The following is an 18,362-nucleotide window of genomic DNA, read 5'->3' as shown; positions in this document are numbered from 1 at the left end:
AATTTAGGAGTCTACAATCTCACCATGTTCAACTTGCAGTTCGTCTCAGTCTGCCTCAATGTGCAGAGTGCAGACGTTGCTAGCTATGACAACAACGGCCCTTTCCCACAGACACACAGGGAGCATTGTGTGATGGTACTTGAAGAAAAAACTGAGTTGAATAATCTGGTACACTGTTTAGATTGAGCACATCTAAGTGAAATATATACTTTTTCATGACGATATAAACGGATGGATATGTTTAGACAAGTATGCCCATACCATCTATTGGCTGATTTGGTGATCTGGAGTGCAAGTAATTGTTTTAAAAGCATTATGAGATGTTATAGTGTGTTATCCGACAGCTCCAGTGATGAGTACCTTATACGTATGACGCGTTCCTACACGATTTCCTGATTTCACAGACGGACCACTTAAAAAGTTAAAACATGGTGAAAATAGTTATTTTACCCACTCATTGAACACAGACTACTCTAAAAATTGACAGGAGTTTAAAGAGTTTACTTTCTGGGGGTGGATTATTCCTTTAATTATGTCTCAATTACACTTTAAGACACAAATGTCAAATATATGTCAACAATCGTTCCTCCAAAGGACCCTTCTATGGATGCGATTTCACGAAAATCCCCCAAATCATGGTCCTGTTCTAGTTTTGTGAGGAATCACTCATCATAAAGCTACAGGACAGTGACGACTCAAGTAGATCTATGCCACTTCCTGATATGAGGAGCTCCATGCCTAGACCGTCGCTAGGGGGGGGGGTAACTGATCCTTGAAACTAGAGAAACATCTCCTAATTCTACAAAGCAACAACAAAACAGCCATCAAGGCCTCAAGTTTTCACTGGCCTAGATTTCACTTGCCCATCTCTTGCCTAAACTATTCTAAGCTCATTTGGCAGCCTGTTGCACAGTGTGAGCTCTGAAACACAGGTACCTTTTTCAGGCGGTTTCTTGTTGTGGTTCAGTTGTCCACTCACGTCCCGTAGTCTCTTTTCTAACTCTTTCTTCTTTTCCTGAACCAGTTCTTCCTTAGACTTGGCACTCTTTTCCTTCATGCCCGCTGCGAGAGACACACAGCGCCATGGAATAAGTTCCCACATTCGGTGCCTTGCTGATGTGTCAAGAGCTGCACGTCTTTGTCCCCTCTAACATCGTTTTTTTTCTGTGTTTTGGTGGTGCTAACGAGTCCACTTAAAATGAAATTGGACCAAAACAATAGTTCCAGTTCAAGTCAGTTTTGCTCTCTTGAATTAGGCTATATTTCTGTCATCGCATTCAACAGAAGCACTGTACGTGAATTGTCACAAACTGCACTGCATACGAGCGACAATTTTATCTGAACTGAAGGCCAATTTTCAATGAACCACCAACGCCAGATGTGCAAAGGGTGGGAGGGTGAGTAACCTCTGTTCAAAAGGGGGGGTTAGAGGAACAAATGCAAGGGAGCTTTAAAGCATTTAGGCAACAGACAGAGAAAGGAGAGGTTTATCCCTGAAGAAGCCGTAACCATTAGTGACTGGAAAAGGGCATCTGTGAAAACACCAAGAAAAAGTAATAGCTCACAACTTACGTAAAAGTTTCCGCTGCTTTTTCTGCAAACAGGACTTGACGTATCGTTCGAGCTCACGGAGGGTAGACGGCTTGAGTGTCTCAAAGTCTATCTCTATCTCGTCCGGATTGGAGTCACGCAGCGACGGCTCCCGGGACTGGATGATGTGGACCACCCTGCCCAACTTCTCACCCGGAAGACGGTTGATGTCAAGGCTGAGCTGGCGCTTCTCGTCGTACGACATGGGAAGGGACGGCTCCTCTTCAGACTCGTTGTTCGCCACCATCACCTTGGACCCTTTCTTCGGTTGCCTGAAATAGTTTTGGTCAGATCTTTGTTAGGCCTACAGCTTTTGCCTCTCTCAGGATGTTCAGCTTAGCACTGAGAGAAGATCAAAGAACAGATGATTTGTGACAGACTGACATGTCTGTATCAGGCTACATGGGGATACGAGTCAAAGTGTAACACAGCACTGCGTAACACTGTTGCAACATGAGACATAGTAACAATGATTTATCCAAAAGCAAAAGTTACCGGCAGTATTGAGCAAATTACTTGTGATACTCAGGAGAGTGTGATGAATTACGAAACACATAAGAAAACACTGGGCAGTAGTACCTGGTAGCCACCACCGTGCTGTTTGGTTTCCGGGCTGGAGCCTTCTTCTGATTTGCTGGCTTGGCTTGTGGTGCAGACTTGGGTTTCTTCTCGTCATCAGCCTTCCCCTTATCAGCCTTCCCCTTGTCCTTCTCTTTGTCTTTCTTCTTCTCTTTTTCCCTTTTCTCCTTTTTCTTTGGTTTACTTACTGGGGCCTGTGACAGAACAGCCAGCTGTTCGTGAACGGCCTTCAGCTGAGGAGAAAAGCAGAGTCAAGAGTCACCTATGAGCCCAGATGTTGGTGTATGTAGGGTGAAGCTGATGCAGGGACTGAGGCAAGATACTGGGAGTGATGGCAAAATACAGGTATTGATGGCTAGCTTAATGTGGGATGTAGGCATGTGTAACCTGTTGCAGAGAATCTGCATCATTTTGTCTTGGACCATTTCATGTCACAATTATGACAGTGATATTAGTTATATATTAGCCCTGGGAGGGATGTTTTCTTTTCCATTGACTTTGAAGGGGTCTCATTTTCAAGCAAATTCATGCGTTTGTTTGATTGACTTGGCTTTTGCTGCATCTTAAATCATCCTCAAGTTATCTTATTCATGTTTATTATGTGCATTAATTAATGGACTATACAGCACTCATGTTTCTGCATATCTTCTCAAATGAAAGCTCAGAATATTCATAAAGGAAACAATCAAGTGTGTGTGTGTGATGTGTATAATGTACATTGATTTATCTCAGAAAAACAGTACTATACTGGCATGCAAATGAGGTCTTGTTAAATAATTTCACATTGGCCTGGGAAAAAAGCTTTCAGAAAAGCACACCGGGCCACCAGCCTGTACTGTAGCTATCTACCTAACACTTGAAAACAAGAAGCACATGCTGACTCCCCAAGTGACGCATTGACTGATTGCTTTTTGAAGAAACAGGTACGTAATATAGAACAAAAATATTGAATACCCTCACACTGACACTTCCTTGTCTTCAGCACAAAAACATTGGTCTTTGAGTTATTCCACTTGAAAAAAGGAGGAAATATTTTAAAGTGAAGCTACAATACAGCAAAAGCATTTGAAATCATTGCCAGAATCATAAAAACTCCCACTGCTAACACTATCACCATTCGCCACCAGCCAACACTGTCACCAAGTTTTATTAGTGGTGTACACCATCCAACGAAATGCTTACCATGAAAACTAAAATGTCCTATTTTTAAAACACTAAAATAATGCAACAATGGAGGGAAAAAGTAACTATCAACATCTTACAAAAAAACGTAGAAAGGACTATCTAGGCCTACATGACAAAGAGCAAGCTGACTACTAAGGGAAAGACCATCTACTAGGGATGTGCAGTTATTCGAATATCCGAACGGACATTAGTTTTCGAATACTTTAACACGGAAAAGGCTTTTTCTAAATTGTATTGAAATATCAATGTGACATTGTTACATACTACAAATATATACCATTACATTTCAAATGATTAATTTAATACAACAAACTTTTTTATGTAGTTTTTATGACATGAGCCCCATAAAAAGACCGGTAGCATTCAAGTGTGTAGCTTATTGTTTATGCTGGCCAATCAAAGTGGCAAATAGGCTAAACGTAATTAAAAGTTAGCGAAATGAGAAGGAGTAGGCTTCAACAAGAAACCAACAGTTGTTTTATCTTAATGGGGTTAGGGAGAAAGCGCAGCATGTACAATGGATTCAGAATGGATTCAGACCCCTTCCTCTTTTCCACATTTTGTTAAGTTACATCCTTATTCTAAAATTGATTAAATAAAACAAATTCCTCATCAATCTACACACAATACCCCATAGTGACAACGCAAAAACAGGTTTGTAAATAAGGTATCTGTTTTTTATTTGTTAGAAATTTCTGCACATTTAAAAAAAAAAAAAAACTGAAATACCTTATTTACGTAAGTATTCAGACCCTTTGCTATGATACTCGAAATTGAGCTCATGTGCATCCTGTTTCCATTGATCATCCTTGAAATGTTTCTACAACTTGATTGGAGTCCACCTGTGGTCAATTCAATTGATTGGACATGATTTGGAAAGGCACACACCTGTCTATATTAGGTCCCACAGTTGACAGTGCATGTCAGAGCAAAAACCAAGCCATGAGGTCGAAGGAATTGTCTGTAGAGCTCCGAGACAGGATTGTGTCGAGGCGCAGATCTGGGGAAGGATACCAAAAAAAGTCTGCAGCATTGAAGGTCCCCAGGAAGTGGCCTCCCTCATTCTTAAATAGAAGAGGTTTGGAACCACCAAGACTCTTCCTAGAGCTGGCAAACTGAGCAATCGTGGGAGAAGGGCCTTGGTCAGGGAAGTGACCAAGAACCCGATGGTCACTCTGACAGAGCTCCAGAGTTCCTCTGTGGAGATGGGAGAACCTTCCAGAAGGACAACCATCTCTGCAGTACTACACCAATCAGGCCTTTATGGTAGAGTGGCCAGACGGAAGCCACTCCTCAGTAAAAGGCACATGACACCCCGCTTGGAGTTTGCTAAAAAGGTACCTAAAGGACTCTCAGACCATGAGAAACAAGATTCTCTGGTCTGATGAAACCAAGATTTATATTTTTGGCCTGAATGCCAAGCGTCACATCTAGAGGAAATCTGGCACCATCCCTACGGTGAAGCATGGTGGTGGCAGCATCATGTTGTGGGGATGTTTTTCAGCGGCAGGGACTTGGAGACTAGTCAGGATCGAGGGAAAGTTGAACGGAGCAAAGTACAGTGAGATCCTTGATGAAAACCTGCTCCTGAACGCTCAGGACATCAGACTGGGGCGAAGGTTCACCTTCCAACAGGGCAACAACCCTAAGCACACAGCCAAGACAACGCAGGAGTGGCTTCGGGACAAGTTTCTGAATGTCCTTGAGTGGCCCAGCCAGAGCCCGGACTTGAACCCGATCGAACATCTCTGGAGAGACCTGAAAATAGCTGTGCAGCGACGCTCCCCATCCAACCTGACAGAGCTTGAGAGGATCTGCAGAGAAGAACGGGAGAAACTCCCCAAATACAGGTGTGCCAAGCTTGTAGCGTCATACCCAAGAAGACTCGAGGCAGTAATCGCTGCCAAAGGTGCTTCAACATACTGAGTAAAGGGTCTGAATACTTATGTAAATTTGATTTCAGTTTCTAAAAACCAGTTTTTGCTTTGCCATTATGGGGTATTGTGTGGAGATTGATGAAAAACAACAATTTAATCAATTTTAGAATAAGGCTGTAACGTAACAAAATGTGGAAAAAGTCAAGGGGTCTGAATACTTTCCGAATGCACTGTAGAATCAATTAGCCTAGCTAGCTAGCTTCTCTGGGCTACTCCAGTCAAGAAAGGCACTGTTATATCATAGGAGGCACTATAGAAGGACAGGCTCATTGTAATGGCTGGAATGGAGTCAAATACATTTCCGTGTGTTTGATGTGTTTGGTACCATTCCATTTATTCCATTCCAGCCATTACAATGAGCCCATCCTCCTACATCTCCTCCCACCAGCCTCCTCTGTGTTATATGGGATGATAAATAACATTGGGGCTGCTACAAGTTAGCTAGTCTTGGCTATGGCCGAGTTGCCTTGGCTAACGTTACTTCGTCTCTCTCTCCCCCTCCGTCTGCTCGGCTTGCTCCCATCTCACACACAACGGCCCCTCCGCAGCTGCAGCAATAGAGCGCCAGCGCCTCTCCCTCGCGCAGCAGTGCTCAGGTTAAAAACATTTCAAAAACCACATGTATTTTGAATATCCGGATATCCAACATTTCATTTCAAACCCCCATCCCTACCATCTACCAAGCACACTTACAATCCGTTTCAGAGTTCTGATCCCCACCTGTAACCCTCTACCGCTCTTTCAACAAGGTGCAATACAAAAATATAAATAGTTTTGTGGGGACGGGGAAGTAAGAGATAAATCACCTGAAAACGTTTGGCACACCCGTTTTTTTTCCCCGCCCTGTTACCATTGGGGTGCTCCACAGTGATTTGCTGGTAAGAAAGCCAAAGGGGAAATCAGTGGACAAAGATAGAACACTCCAAAGATCATGTTAACATCCTAGCAGCACAACAAACTATTCATTAGAGCTAAATACTGTCACCATTGGTATGAATGAAATGTAAAACATTGCTCTAAATGTGAGCTCTACAGTTACAGCATGCAAGCCATGATACCAAGATATTCTAACAGTTTGTGGCGGTAGAGGGTTAACTATGTCACTTTTACTGTGGATCTCTGAACATCGTGGAGTGGCTTTGATTTCTAAGTGTTAGCGGTCTAAATCTGAAGTGGGGGATGAAGGAGGCAGCTCCCTGTTCATCCATCCATGGGTTTTGGATCTTGGTCCTTGGTTGTGAGAACCCACCTGTTCCGAACCCACCTGTTCCTGCAATTCGGCGAGCCGCGTGGCCCGCTCCTCCTCTGAGTCCGAGCTCTCCGAGCTGGAGGTGTTGCCGCTGCTCTCACTGCTCTCTGTACTCTTGCTTACCACCGGCGTGGTGGAGGGCTGGGTGGCTTCGATGGGCTCGTCCGGCATCTTGGCAAATCGCATCTCAAACACGTCCTGAGAAACAAGAAGACAAGGGGTAGTTCAACCGACAGCGCTTCAATGAGGCGATTTGGATATCTGATTAATCTTATCCTACCTGGAGCTTCCTGGCCATGGCTACAACCTCGTGGTCGGGGGGGTTGTACTTGTAGCAATTTGAAAACATTAACCGGACGTCTGTCGCAAAGCTTTGGGCATCTTGGTAATCTTGACTGTCAATTTTTTTCTGTGGATACAGCACAAACAGTCCGAGCCTTATTACTGAGAAAGCCATCTCTTCAAAACTCAAAAACAAATCTACTAGTAAAACCGATGTAATCGTCCTCCCCTTAGCTGTTACGGTGTCGACTGTTGTTGAGGGACAGTTTTAACCACCAAATAAAAACAGTGGCCACATTATTTTCCTCCACCAAGTAAACAGCCAGGCTTTGGAGGGTAATTTAGAAGAGTTAGGAGTGAGTCGAGGGAGTGAATAGGGGACCTACTTTGACAGTGCTGAGGTCCATGGGGTGCTTGATGATCTCATGGTAGTCATGCAGTTCTAGCGCCTCTGCATCTACAGGCTTGTAGAAAGGCCAAGCGTAGGCTGCATGCTTCTTGGAGAGCATCTCCTTCAGGATATCATCGCAGTGCTTGAGCTGCTCGCCGAGCTTGCCTTTCTTGCCACCGAGCAGGGGCACCTCTCCGTCCTCTGTGCCCTTCTTTGGGGGCTTGACGGGCCGCACCGTGCTCTCCCGCCTGGATGAGACTTTCCCCTGTTTGGATTCCAGGAGCTGGGTAGGGGAGTCACTTCTGCTGGCAGAGATTGCTGAGGTGGTGGGAGTTGTTGTGTCTGCTTTCCTTTTCACCCCCTTTTTCTGTGGAAATGACGGTGGTCAAACAATTACATCAGTGGCCTGCTTCTCTTTATCAAGACATGGAATACTCTATATTTTCTCTGATTTCTAATAGATTACATCCTAAGAAAACATTGAGGAGTAAAATTTTAAAATACGCCCCCCCACACGAAATCCCGTTAGACTGTAGAACTAAATAAAAAGACCCCCTAGAGCGGCCCGTCTTTCTGGACTTACTTCTTAACATTTCTACATTACATTTTTTTTAAAATCTATTTTATAAAAAATAAAAATACATAGACAAAAACAACAAACAAATAAACATTTACATACACACATTTTCACAAACACTAATGACATCACACTTGCTCAGACCCAAATGCTCCCACCATATCCACACCCAACGTTGTTTCCAATACCTGCAAGACTTTCTGGACTTACTTTGATGACTGGCTGTGCCGTGGGAACCACAGCCATCATGGAGGCAGCGGGAGACACAGCTTGGACAGGGGTAACAGAGATGATGGTTGGCACTGGCATAGCTGCTATGACAGGAGTCTGACAAACAGGTGGAGGGGAGCTGGGATAAGTGGATGGGGGTGAATCTGTTGACTCAGCCTGTGCTTGGCCCCCTGTAAGAAAGATGCGGGAAGCAAACATTTGTAAAAGACAGACACAACTTTTCCTCAGCACATGAGTCCCTCCCAACTGTGAAAGGCTGGAGTTACCTGCACTAACATGCCCTCCTGGTTTGTGGGCAGCTTTGACTTTGGGGGCCGGTGGTAGCAGCTCCACCTCCTCCTGAGGCATTTGGGCCACTTTCTGTAAGAAGATTTTCTCCAGAGCTTGGGCCATCAGCACAATGTCATCTGTAGGCTGTGGGAACACAAGAGGGAATGAGTTATGGGTGAAGATGAAGGTGAAGGTCAGATAAATCGCCTGATCAAAATCATCACAGCTATCAACAATACCTAGAAAGGTGATGGGGCGCGTCTAGACAGAGTAGAGCAAGTGTAAATACATTCAAATCACAATCCTCATCTTGATGAGTCAAAATAAAGTTCAAAAGTTTAAATGAATGTCACTGGAAAACCATATGTGTGTGTAAATGTCTGTGTATGTGATCCTGTGAAAAAAATGGCAAAAAGGAAGTATGCTCTTTGAACAACTTTGTTTCTATCTAGATTTGGAATTAATGGTAAAGGAGAATTTACCTTGTTGTAGATGTAACAGTTGGTAAACATCGTGTTGAAGTCCTGCATGCATTCGCTGGCGCTCCAGTAGTAGTTATTCTCTAGCCTCTTCTTTATTGTTCCCATGTCCATTGGGCTCTTGATAACTTTATGATAGTCCTATATGACAGCATCAATTGGAAAGAACCATTCACTATGAAGGAGCAATAAAATCATGGCCGGGAAATAAACAACATGTTTTAAGATGAATGTTGAACAATGAGGGGTTCATCATTTTCCACATCGTAATAGAACTACTACTTAGGAACCACACCAAAATGTACACACATCCACACAGAGTATTTACATTCAAATATAACAGCCTGCTTCTACCCAGAGCCAAATGCAGGGCGCGTTCCTAAATTCGCTCTGACAATCTACTTCGATTTCAGAGCACTCTCGTCTGAGTGTGCCAGAGCGCAGAATAACTGATGAATTTACGAACGCTCAACACCCGTTGAATATGGCCGGTGTCAGCAAACCTCTGCAAAAAAACATAATTAAATTGTTGCCAGCAGCACAGTTACAATCATCAACACTCTGGATAACATGAAAACAGCCTAACCAGCTCTGCTAGGGCGAGAAAAAAAAGTCAGAGTGAGGTGTTCTCTCATTTATGTCTGGAAGTAGCTAGCAAGCTAGCTAACTTTAGCCAGTTAGCTTGGGTGCTTGACTGCTATTGTGAGGTTAGAACGCTCCGATCAACCCTACGCCTCGGCCAGAGCATCCAGTGTGCGCTCTGAACACTCCGAGAGCGAAACGCTCTGAATTTACAAACGGACAATCTGACAACGCTCCGAATTTACGAACGCACCCGTAGAGTTAAAGCTAGAATCCTTAGTTGTTACATCCATTTCTGGACTTATAAATTAATGACATATACCCATTGATTCTTGGAGAATATAAATTATAAATGCCTCATGAGCTTAGTTAAACTGTCACACCCTATCAGAACCAAAAATATAATCTTGTTTTACTCCAATGTTTGTAAACGTAAATCTAAACAAACACTGTATAGCCTCAAAACATGGTTAAAAAGGTCCAATGCAGCTGTTTTTATCTAAAAAATCAAATCATTTCTGGGTAACAACTAAGTACCTTACTGTGATCATTTTCAATTAAAATTGTAAAAAATAAACAAAAATTGCTTCTTAGCAAAGAGGAATTTCTCAAGAAATGTGCTAGGACTGTAAGAGTGGTCTGAGTGGGGAGGAGAAAACTGAAAATGAGCCGTTATTGGCGGAGAGGTTTGGAACTTTCTTTCTTATTGGTATGGCACCAGGCAGGCCAAAACTCCATCCCACCAAAACAGGCTGAAATTTCAGCGGTCTTTTCAAACAGCTCTTAAGAGTAAAAGGGAATTATCATAATTTTCACAGTATTATTCCCAACCTCAGTGTGGAAATATATATAAAAACACACATTTTTGACAGGACTGGGCCTTTAAAACTATAATTTTGATATCATCGATGATCAGTCCTTGCATCCATAGCGCTGGTTATGAAATTGAGAGTGGTTACATTTCTCCAGGGCCTTCCCTCAGCTTTTTACCAAAACAGAGGTGGGGTGTGGTGACTGCTTTGTTATTGTTTCAATTAAGGATTCTAGCTTTTAGTCTGTTGGTCGACCAAGATTGTTTTAGTCGAGCAGCAACAAATAAATAAATACATGTCTTTGCGCCCATCTCAGTGAACTAATCCATTGGAAGACTAAAAGCCAATCTATGCTTGATTCGAAAATGTGCTCCATATGGAGGGTGTGACGCAATTGCGGAGCCTCCAGAGGCATGCAGAGGCCAAATCAAGCTCCGTACCGTATCGCCATGCGCCTCCAAAATGTTGTAAAAACGCGGAGGGCTCTGTATAGACATGATTGGTTGACGGTAGGTGGGGTCGGTACATCCTGTATAAACACAAACTCACTTCCTTGACAACAGCTCTGCACTGTTCCACGAAGCGCAAGAAGTATGAATGCCCCGACTTCTGCTGAGGCCATATCACCGTAAATGCAGACGTCAGATTGGCCATGTGCCCAGATGCACAATGCACTTCTCTCTCCAGAATGCGCTTTCTCCTGCCAATTTGTGCACATTCATTGTTTCATAACTTCATTGTGTGCGTTTGATTGTTAGTGTATATCAATTCCCCATTACATATATCACCAGGAGTACATTTACCGTTAATTCCTGTAATTTCTAATCTACAATGTTTGTTACTTTGGTTACTGTAATTAATTATATTGCATTCAATATTATTATTCCAGTCTTCCAATTCTCATTGTCAAAGTGGACACATTGTTTGCAGAGAGCACACCTATGCTACACTTGTGAGAAACAAGTTTTGGTTTATTTCATTCCATTTACGAATTTTGTCAATTTAGTCATTGTCTTTTGTTTGGAGCGATCCTGTCAATGTTGAGTAAGGACACGCACGCATAGAAGTAGGCCTATAGGCTACCTGGCCTGCTCACAAATGTAGGCATATAAATGTGCCCATTTGGGGATGATAGTATTTCTGATTGGCTTAACGCACCACCACTAATGACCTGTGGAGCTTCTCAAAGTAATGTTTTCTTCACCTCAAACTGCAAGCAAACTAAGTATGTTTTTACATCCATTGAGAATCACAATAGTTCCTCAATGTATTTGAAAAATCTTTCCAGCGCTGTCCCTTTCGATAACCACTAAGCGTGAAAGGGAAAAATGGCATGCTCTGATTCAGTGGAACATCAAAAATAGGTCTACCTGATTACTTCTCATCAGTGCTGGACCTGGAATGAAATAGGTTCCGGTACTCATTTTGGGAGCTGGAACTGTTTATATTTAGGTGCAGGAGCTCCACAATACTTTTGAGCTAATATTCTATAAGAGGAACAGGAACTCAAGCAGTAGAACATTTGAGGTGTCGGTACTCAGCTCCGGTGAGCTACTGCCCAAGTCGAGCACTGCTTCTTATCCCTTATGCAAATAGCCTACAGCTGTGTCTGTCCCGAGCTTACTGGCGCAGGAAACTGTGGGCCCAGAATATTTTATACAATGTTGCAAGTTCACTAGCGCAAGCTTCGGCCGGACCAAAGTTAATAGTTGACACAATGTTTCAAGTTCGTTGCAGACAGGCCATGTGTAGCCAATGTGATTCATAGGATATTTGTTTTTATCAGGATATGTTCTACCTGCTGGCTGCAATGATTTTATTTGAGGCTTTATGTAGGCTATTTTTACATAGTTGGCAATGGCAATAGAAGTTACTTTTTAGGTTTGTATCATTTTCATTTGGATAGAATTTTGATTAACCACATGACAATGGTTTTGAGATATGAAGACCTTATCAATGAAATGAAACTGTTTAAAGAAAATGTGCACATGAAAACCATAACTGGTACGCAGATCGGTAGAAATGGTAAGATAAATTGGCATTCCACATGAGAAAGGTTGCCGACTCCTCGTGTAGCCTATTACCAGGAGAGTAATGGCAGAATCTGCGAAAGCCAGCAGGAGCGGGAGGAGAATAGTAGGGTCAGGTTAAGTTTTTTCTTCTGGTTATCTAGATCTCTGGCGCCCTCTTGCGGCATTTGTATTATTTCATCAAACCGTAAGCTTAAAGCATCAGACAAGCGCAATGCATATAGTTTATTTTATTGAAACACATAGGGTGTGTCTATATATGGAAAAATACACTTTAAACATTTCGACCAATCGATTGGTCGAAAGAACAGACAACTTTTGGTCGACCACGATTATTTTTTGGCGGGGCCAGCCCTACTACCTTTAAGGATCTGCTTCTACCCATTACTAACTACCAATAACAGAGAAAAAAACTACTGAGTGTGAACTCGACTTACAGCAAGACATAATTTGATGGCATCCACAGGCGTGTAAAAGGGCCACGCAAACTGATGTTTCCATAGAGTCTTCACCACAACATTCTGCATGTACTGTAGTTGGTTAGTTTTCCTGCCAGGCTTGTTGGGGTTGGTGAACTCTGGTGGCGGGGGATTAACAAGCGCCGGGACTGCCGCAGGAACAGCCGACATACTGGCAACAGGAGAGCACTTCTTCCCTGTTCTGTAAAACGTCTGAGAGTCTAGTGTTTTCAATGGATACTTTGCTCCTCTTTCAGCTCCTTATTCCTCCAGCAGTACACACATCCCATCTCACGACCTGAGTGTCCGTGCCCTGCCAAACAAAATAAACAAATATTGGAATTAGAAAATGAAGGGAGGGGTGCAGTTCAGAAAATATGAGACACTCCGATGGAGTTTCAGATGGCATCCTCCCAGACAGTAAGGTTTACTCGAGTCAATTAGGCTAGTATTTTATGACAAAGACTTTGAGCTATCAGTGGTAACTAAATTATAAACTAAAAGTCAAATTAATCAAAAATGTGACTACACATTCCATCTAGCCTAAGTAATATAGCCTACACAGACACCTGATTACTTTGAATTTGTAAAATGGGCAAAGAATTGAGCATTTTGCTGGGTAACAGCTAGCTACAGATTAGATACTGTTTGGTGTATCACAGAGAATTTTCGACCAACCTTAACAATACTATCTTCGTTCTCAATTCGGCCAAAAATGTATCTTCTAAAATGTCCGTGTCCAGTTGCAGGTGGAGCGTTTGAACTAACAAAATGCTCCATAAAATAAATAAATGTTTTGCTCCATTAAGTAATCCAACAATGTGTACGCTGCCATCTTGTCTATTTCAAATATTCTCCCATTGATCGAGGCAGGTGGGTGTCCACCCCAAAGTGCCGCATGTCATGACAGCCCTGTCTCGATCAATGAGAGAAGACTTGAAAGAGACAAGATGGCAGCGTACACATTGTTGGATTACTTCATGGAGCAAAACAAATATTTTAATAACGGAGCATTTTCTAAATTCAAAAAGAGCCCCTGCAACTCATGTTATAGGACTCCCGTTTCCACAAATCGAGAACGAAGATTGTATCACCAATACCAGCTGAAAACCTGTAATTACATTATCTGGTGTTGCAATCTGTAGGTACACCAAACAGTACCTAACCTGTAACTCCCAGTAGTGGACACCAAAAATATTTGGTTAATTCACATTATCTGGTGAAACAATCTGTAGCTAGGCAACAGCAATGATGCAGAGATAAACATTCACAAAAGCACACTTTTTTCCCCCATGTCACGTCCAATTTTAGGAAAATAGTTAAGCCAAAATCTGACACACTTAGCAATTAAAATACATATGGCTTAATGTACAGCTAAGTAGCTATCCACTCGACTGAGCATACACCTTTCATCTCACAAAATAGTAGCTAGTTTACATGTAGCGATGGTGTGCATGATGATTGCGCATCATCACATCTATTCCTTTAAAAAGATGGCGGTCAGGGGGGATGCAATGCTAGCTTAGCTAGCTCGCTAACTAGCCTCTCAATCGGCAAAATCCTAAATGTGCACGCCATGTAAAGACCTAGCAAGCGAACGTACACACTACACTAGTTCGCTTGAAGTAACTACACCTAAAATGTTGAGTAGTGTGTTGTAGAAGCAATGAAAATGATATCATTAGATAGCTAGCTTACCATTTAAACTTCGCATATGATAAATGTAGCGTTAGCTACTAGCCTAACAAATCCGAACTGCTTTGTAGGTATGCATTGTTTCAAGGCGCCGAGCGGGCAGGCTGACTCAGAAAGCAAGCTAGATTGAGTGTATTTGAGAAATACTTCGATATGCATCCTTCCTTCAAATTACACAAACCAGAACAAAATAACATATTTTACTTTATTACTTTCTCCTCAAATGGCTCCAGTGGTGCTTCGCTCGCAGTTTTCTGGTACCTTTTATTTCAACGAAGTAGCTAGCATATTAGATGAGTTATCAGCATAGAGATATATAGAGGACTCATCTTTGTAGCTGTGCAATTCTAGCGTCTGTGACAGCATAGGCAGCTCCATTAGACTATTTCCAATTTGAAGAAGTCAATTTTCTTCTTCACGATTGGCTGATCACTCACGAGGACCCGGTTGGACATGACTCCAACAGGGTCACCAGGAGGGATCAGCCAATGAAGTTGAAGTCCCACCCAGTTGGCCACATTAAAATGGTGGAAGCGCTCAATGGCGCCGCCCATGCTAATAGTATTTTTGGCACTAGAAGCCTCTATCATTCTTTATGGTCATCAGCGGTCTGCAATATCCCATGCCCATGCGCAATGTCGAGCAGCATCATGGTCCTTGTTGTGTTTTGATGGTTAAAGTATTTAGAATTGGCGGTATGTACATAAATTACTTACTACATATCCCAAGATGCACCTCCTTATTGCACAAGCCATGTTTTGGCCAAACACGTCGTCATGAAGGGAAACGTATTGCTCGAAGCTATCAATTGGTTTTGATACGACATTATTTAATATATAAATCAGATATTACCTACAATAATACATAACCTGTAGGAACAATGGATTTAAAGTAAATATGTCTGATATAATGTTGAAATTGTACAACTCCCTGCATTCCCAGCTAACAAGTCTAGGGAGAGAGAACGTGTTTGTAATGTTACTTGTAATGTTCCCCTAATGATTGAGTGTCCAGTTTTTCATTAGTAAGGGGAACATTCTATTTACACTGAACAAAAAATTAACTCAACACGTAAAGTGTTGGTCCCATGTTCCATGTTTTCCATACGCACTAAAAGCTTATTTCTCTAAAATATTGTGCTCACATTTGTTTAAATCCCTGTTAGTGAGTATTTCTCCTTTGCCAAGATAATCCACCCACCTGACAGGTATAGCATATCAAGAAGCTGATTAAACAGCATGATCATTACACAGGTGAACATTGTGCTAGGGACAATAAAAGGATACTCTAAAATGTGCAGTTTTGTAAGATAGTGTGTATGAAGTCATGTGGACGAGCAGTTTGCTGATGTCAATGTTGAGTGCCCCATGGTGGTGTGGTTATGGTATGGGCAGGCATAAACTACGGACAATGAACACAATTGCATTTTATCGATTGCAATTTGAATGGACAGAGATACCGAGACGAGATCCTGAGACCCATTGTCGTGCCATTCATCCGCTGCCATCAGCTGATGTTTCAGCATGATAATACATGGCCTCATGTCGCAAGGATCTGTACACAAATACTGGAAGCTGAAAATGTCCCAGTTCTTCCATGGCCTGCATACTCACCAGACATGACACCCATTGAGCATATTTGGGATGCTTTCGATTGGCGTGTACGACAGCGTGTTCCAGTTCCCGCCAATATCCAGCAACTTCGCACAGCCATAGAAGAGGAGTGGGACACCAGAAAACCAGATACTGACTGGTTTTCTGATCCATGCCCTTACCTTTAAATAAAAAAAGGTATCTGTGACCAACAGATGCATATCTTTATTCCCAGTCATATGAAATCCATAGATTAGGGGCTAATGAATTTATTTCAATTGTCTGATTTCCTTATATGAACTGTAACTCAGTAAAATCTTTGAAATTGTTTCATGTTGCGTTTATATTTTTGTTCAGTGTATATATAGCTGAGCATCTCTCAATCATCTTCTTGAAATCCACACCACATATACAGTACCATTTAGAGCAAACATGTCTGAGATTTTTTTTTTTTTTACACATAAATGGTCTTGCCACGTTCCCATGAAACGTGTGTAGAACATTAATATCTTATGTTCTGAGAACATGGCAACCATGTTCTGTGTATGTTTGGTGGGAAGTTGATAGAATATTCTCCTAACCCACAGAAAACTGGACACATGGATGTTCTTGCAACGTTCTCATGAAACATGTCTAGAACAACATCTTAAGTTCTGAGAACATGGTAACCACTTTCTGGGTATGTTCTATTTGACATTAAGGGAATGGTCTCTTGGAAACATTACTTGCACATCACAGGAACATTCCTATGAAAACATTAGTTAATGACCTAATGAGACTCTTAAGGGAATATTCTCTAAAATTGTGGGAACATTTGATGTTAGCTTGGTTGGTCCAGATGTAAATGAATCAGTTGACATGTGAATACAGTATTCATCAGCATCAGTTATTTATTATTATTATTATTTATTTCACCTTTATTTAACCAGGTAAGCCAGTTGAGAACAAGTTCTCATTTACAACTGCGACCTGGCTAAGATAAAGCAAAGCAGTGCGATAAAAACAACAACACAGAGTTACATATGGGGTAAAACAAAACAAAGTCAAAAATACCACAGAAAATATATATACAGTGTGTGCAAATGTAGCAAGTTATGGAGGTAAGGCAATAAATAGGCCATAGTGCAAAATAATTACAATTAGTATTAACACTGGAATGATAGATGTGCAAGAGATTATGTGCAAATAGAGATACTGGGGTGCAAATTAGCAAAATAAATAACAATATGGGGATGGGGTAGTTGAGTGGGCTAATTTCAGTTATTGCATGGAAACAATCCATGTAAGCTCTGGAAGTCTCTGAAGCAGCTAGGGATATAGTAACAAGACTTTAGACCAAGACTAGTAGTCTCAGCCTGGATATTAAATGTCAAGTCACTTCTGACAAGACTGAAGTGGCAGACACAGTCTTAATGCTTATTCACTACTGTTGTCAATGAACTAAGCAGACAAGACCCAGCTGCTAATGCATTGGTGCCTATGGGAGAGCCACCCCCTTAAGCAGATGGGAACTTACCATTTTTTCCAATGGTAAATGGCCTGAGTGGGACATCTTCATTTATCCAACATCTTTGGTATTATACATTTACATTTACATTTACATTTACGTCATTTAGCAGACGCTCTTATCCAGAGCGACTTACAGATAGGACCATGTGTAACACATAGTTAATCTGTCAATAGAACAGGAGATGTTCCCTAGTGGCATGAAACATGCAAGAGTAATTCCTCTCTTCAAAAAAGGGAGTAAGTTGGACCAGGGAAACTACAGGCCTGTGTGTACTATCTAAGGTCATGGAAAATATTTTGTATGAACAGATTGATAAATACATCTCAGTCATGGTCGGTTATATGATCTTCAGTCCCATTCCACAGACACTTGCTTACTGTACCTTACTGAACACCTAAGGAAAATTCAAAATTCCTCAAGGGAGTATTCTTGTGCCTCTTCTCTTCCTGCTGTACATCAATGACATGAAAGCAGCCTGTTCATGTGACCTCTTTCTTTACGCAGATAATTCTGCGCTTCTTGTGTCCCAAGAGAAACACAAGATTCACTTTATTTGGTTGAAAAATCCCTAAGTGCAGAACTTCTAAATGTTAGTAAATTGTTATCTGACAATAAACCGTGTAAAACAGAATCAATCCTGTTTGGATTCAAGATCAAATTGGGGAGATCCCCTGGTGTTGGGATAATGGGCATAATGCCAACCCAGAGATGGCGCTAGTGGGTCACCTATCTAGGATAGATAAACAGGGCATTATGAGTGTCTAATAGGGATGTCGTGACCTGTAACATGGTATACATGAGTAAAGGATTATGCTTGCATTTTATCTAACTCTCCGACGTGGGTTAGTCACATACACATATTAACATGGTGTCAGAGAAATGAATCCAAAGTCAAGCGCTATTGAAAAGATGA

General features: G+C 41.8%; 1 protein-coding gene across 9 annotated transcripts in view; it reads right to left on the bottom strand.

The window, feature by feature from the left end:
• LOC121584573 (bromodomain-containing protein 3) overlaps positions 1–14,705 on the bottom strand; it is a 31,363-nt gene extending 16,658 nt beyond the window's left edge. The window contains exons 1-12 of one of the 9 annotated variants that reach the window (XM_041900526.2): positions 14,552–14,705; positions 12,632–12,965; positions 8,774–8,911; positions 8,288–8,435; positions 8,001–8,191; positions 7,209–7,580; positions 6,821–6,949; positions 6,541–6,738; positions 6,098–6,166; positions 2,170–2,402; positions 1,573–1,862; positions 937–1,062 (exon numbers count right to left, since the gene is read on the bottom strand). In XM_041900526.2, the coding sequence (XP_041756460.1) occupies positions 937–1,062; positions 1,573–1,862; positions 2,170–2,402; positions 6,098–6,166; positions 6,541–6,738; positions 6,821–6,949; positions 7,209–7,580; positions 8,001–8,191; positions 8,288–8,435; positions 8,774–8,911; positions 12,632–12,823 (2,086 nt within the window). In that variant the 5' untranslated portion in view covers positions 12,824–12,965; positions 14,552–14,705. The other 8 variants (XM_041900531.2, XM_041900527.2, XM_041900530.2 and 5 more) reach the window with 8 other exon arrangements.
• Between the last annotated feature and the right edge of the window lie 3,657 nt (positions 14,706–18,362).

This window comes from Coregonus clupeaformis, chromosome 16, assembly GCF_020615455.1.
Source record: "Coregonus clupeaformis isolate EN_2021a chromosome 16, ASM2061545v1, whole genome shotgun sequence".
NCBI classification, from domain to species: domain Eukaryota; kingdom Metazoa; phylum Chordata; class Actinopteri; order Salmoniformes; family Salmonidae; genus Coregonus; species Coregonus clupeaformis.
This window is presented reverse-complemented; position numbering and strand designations above follow the sequence as displayed.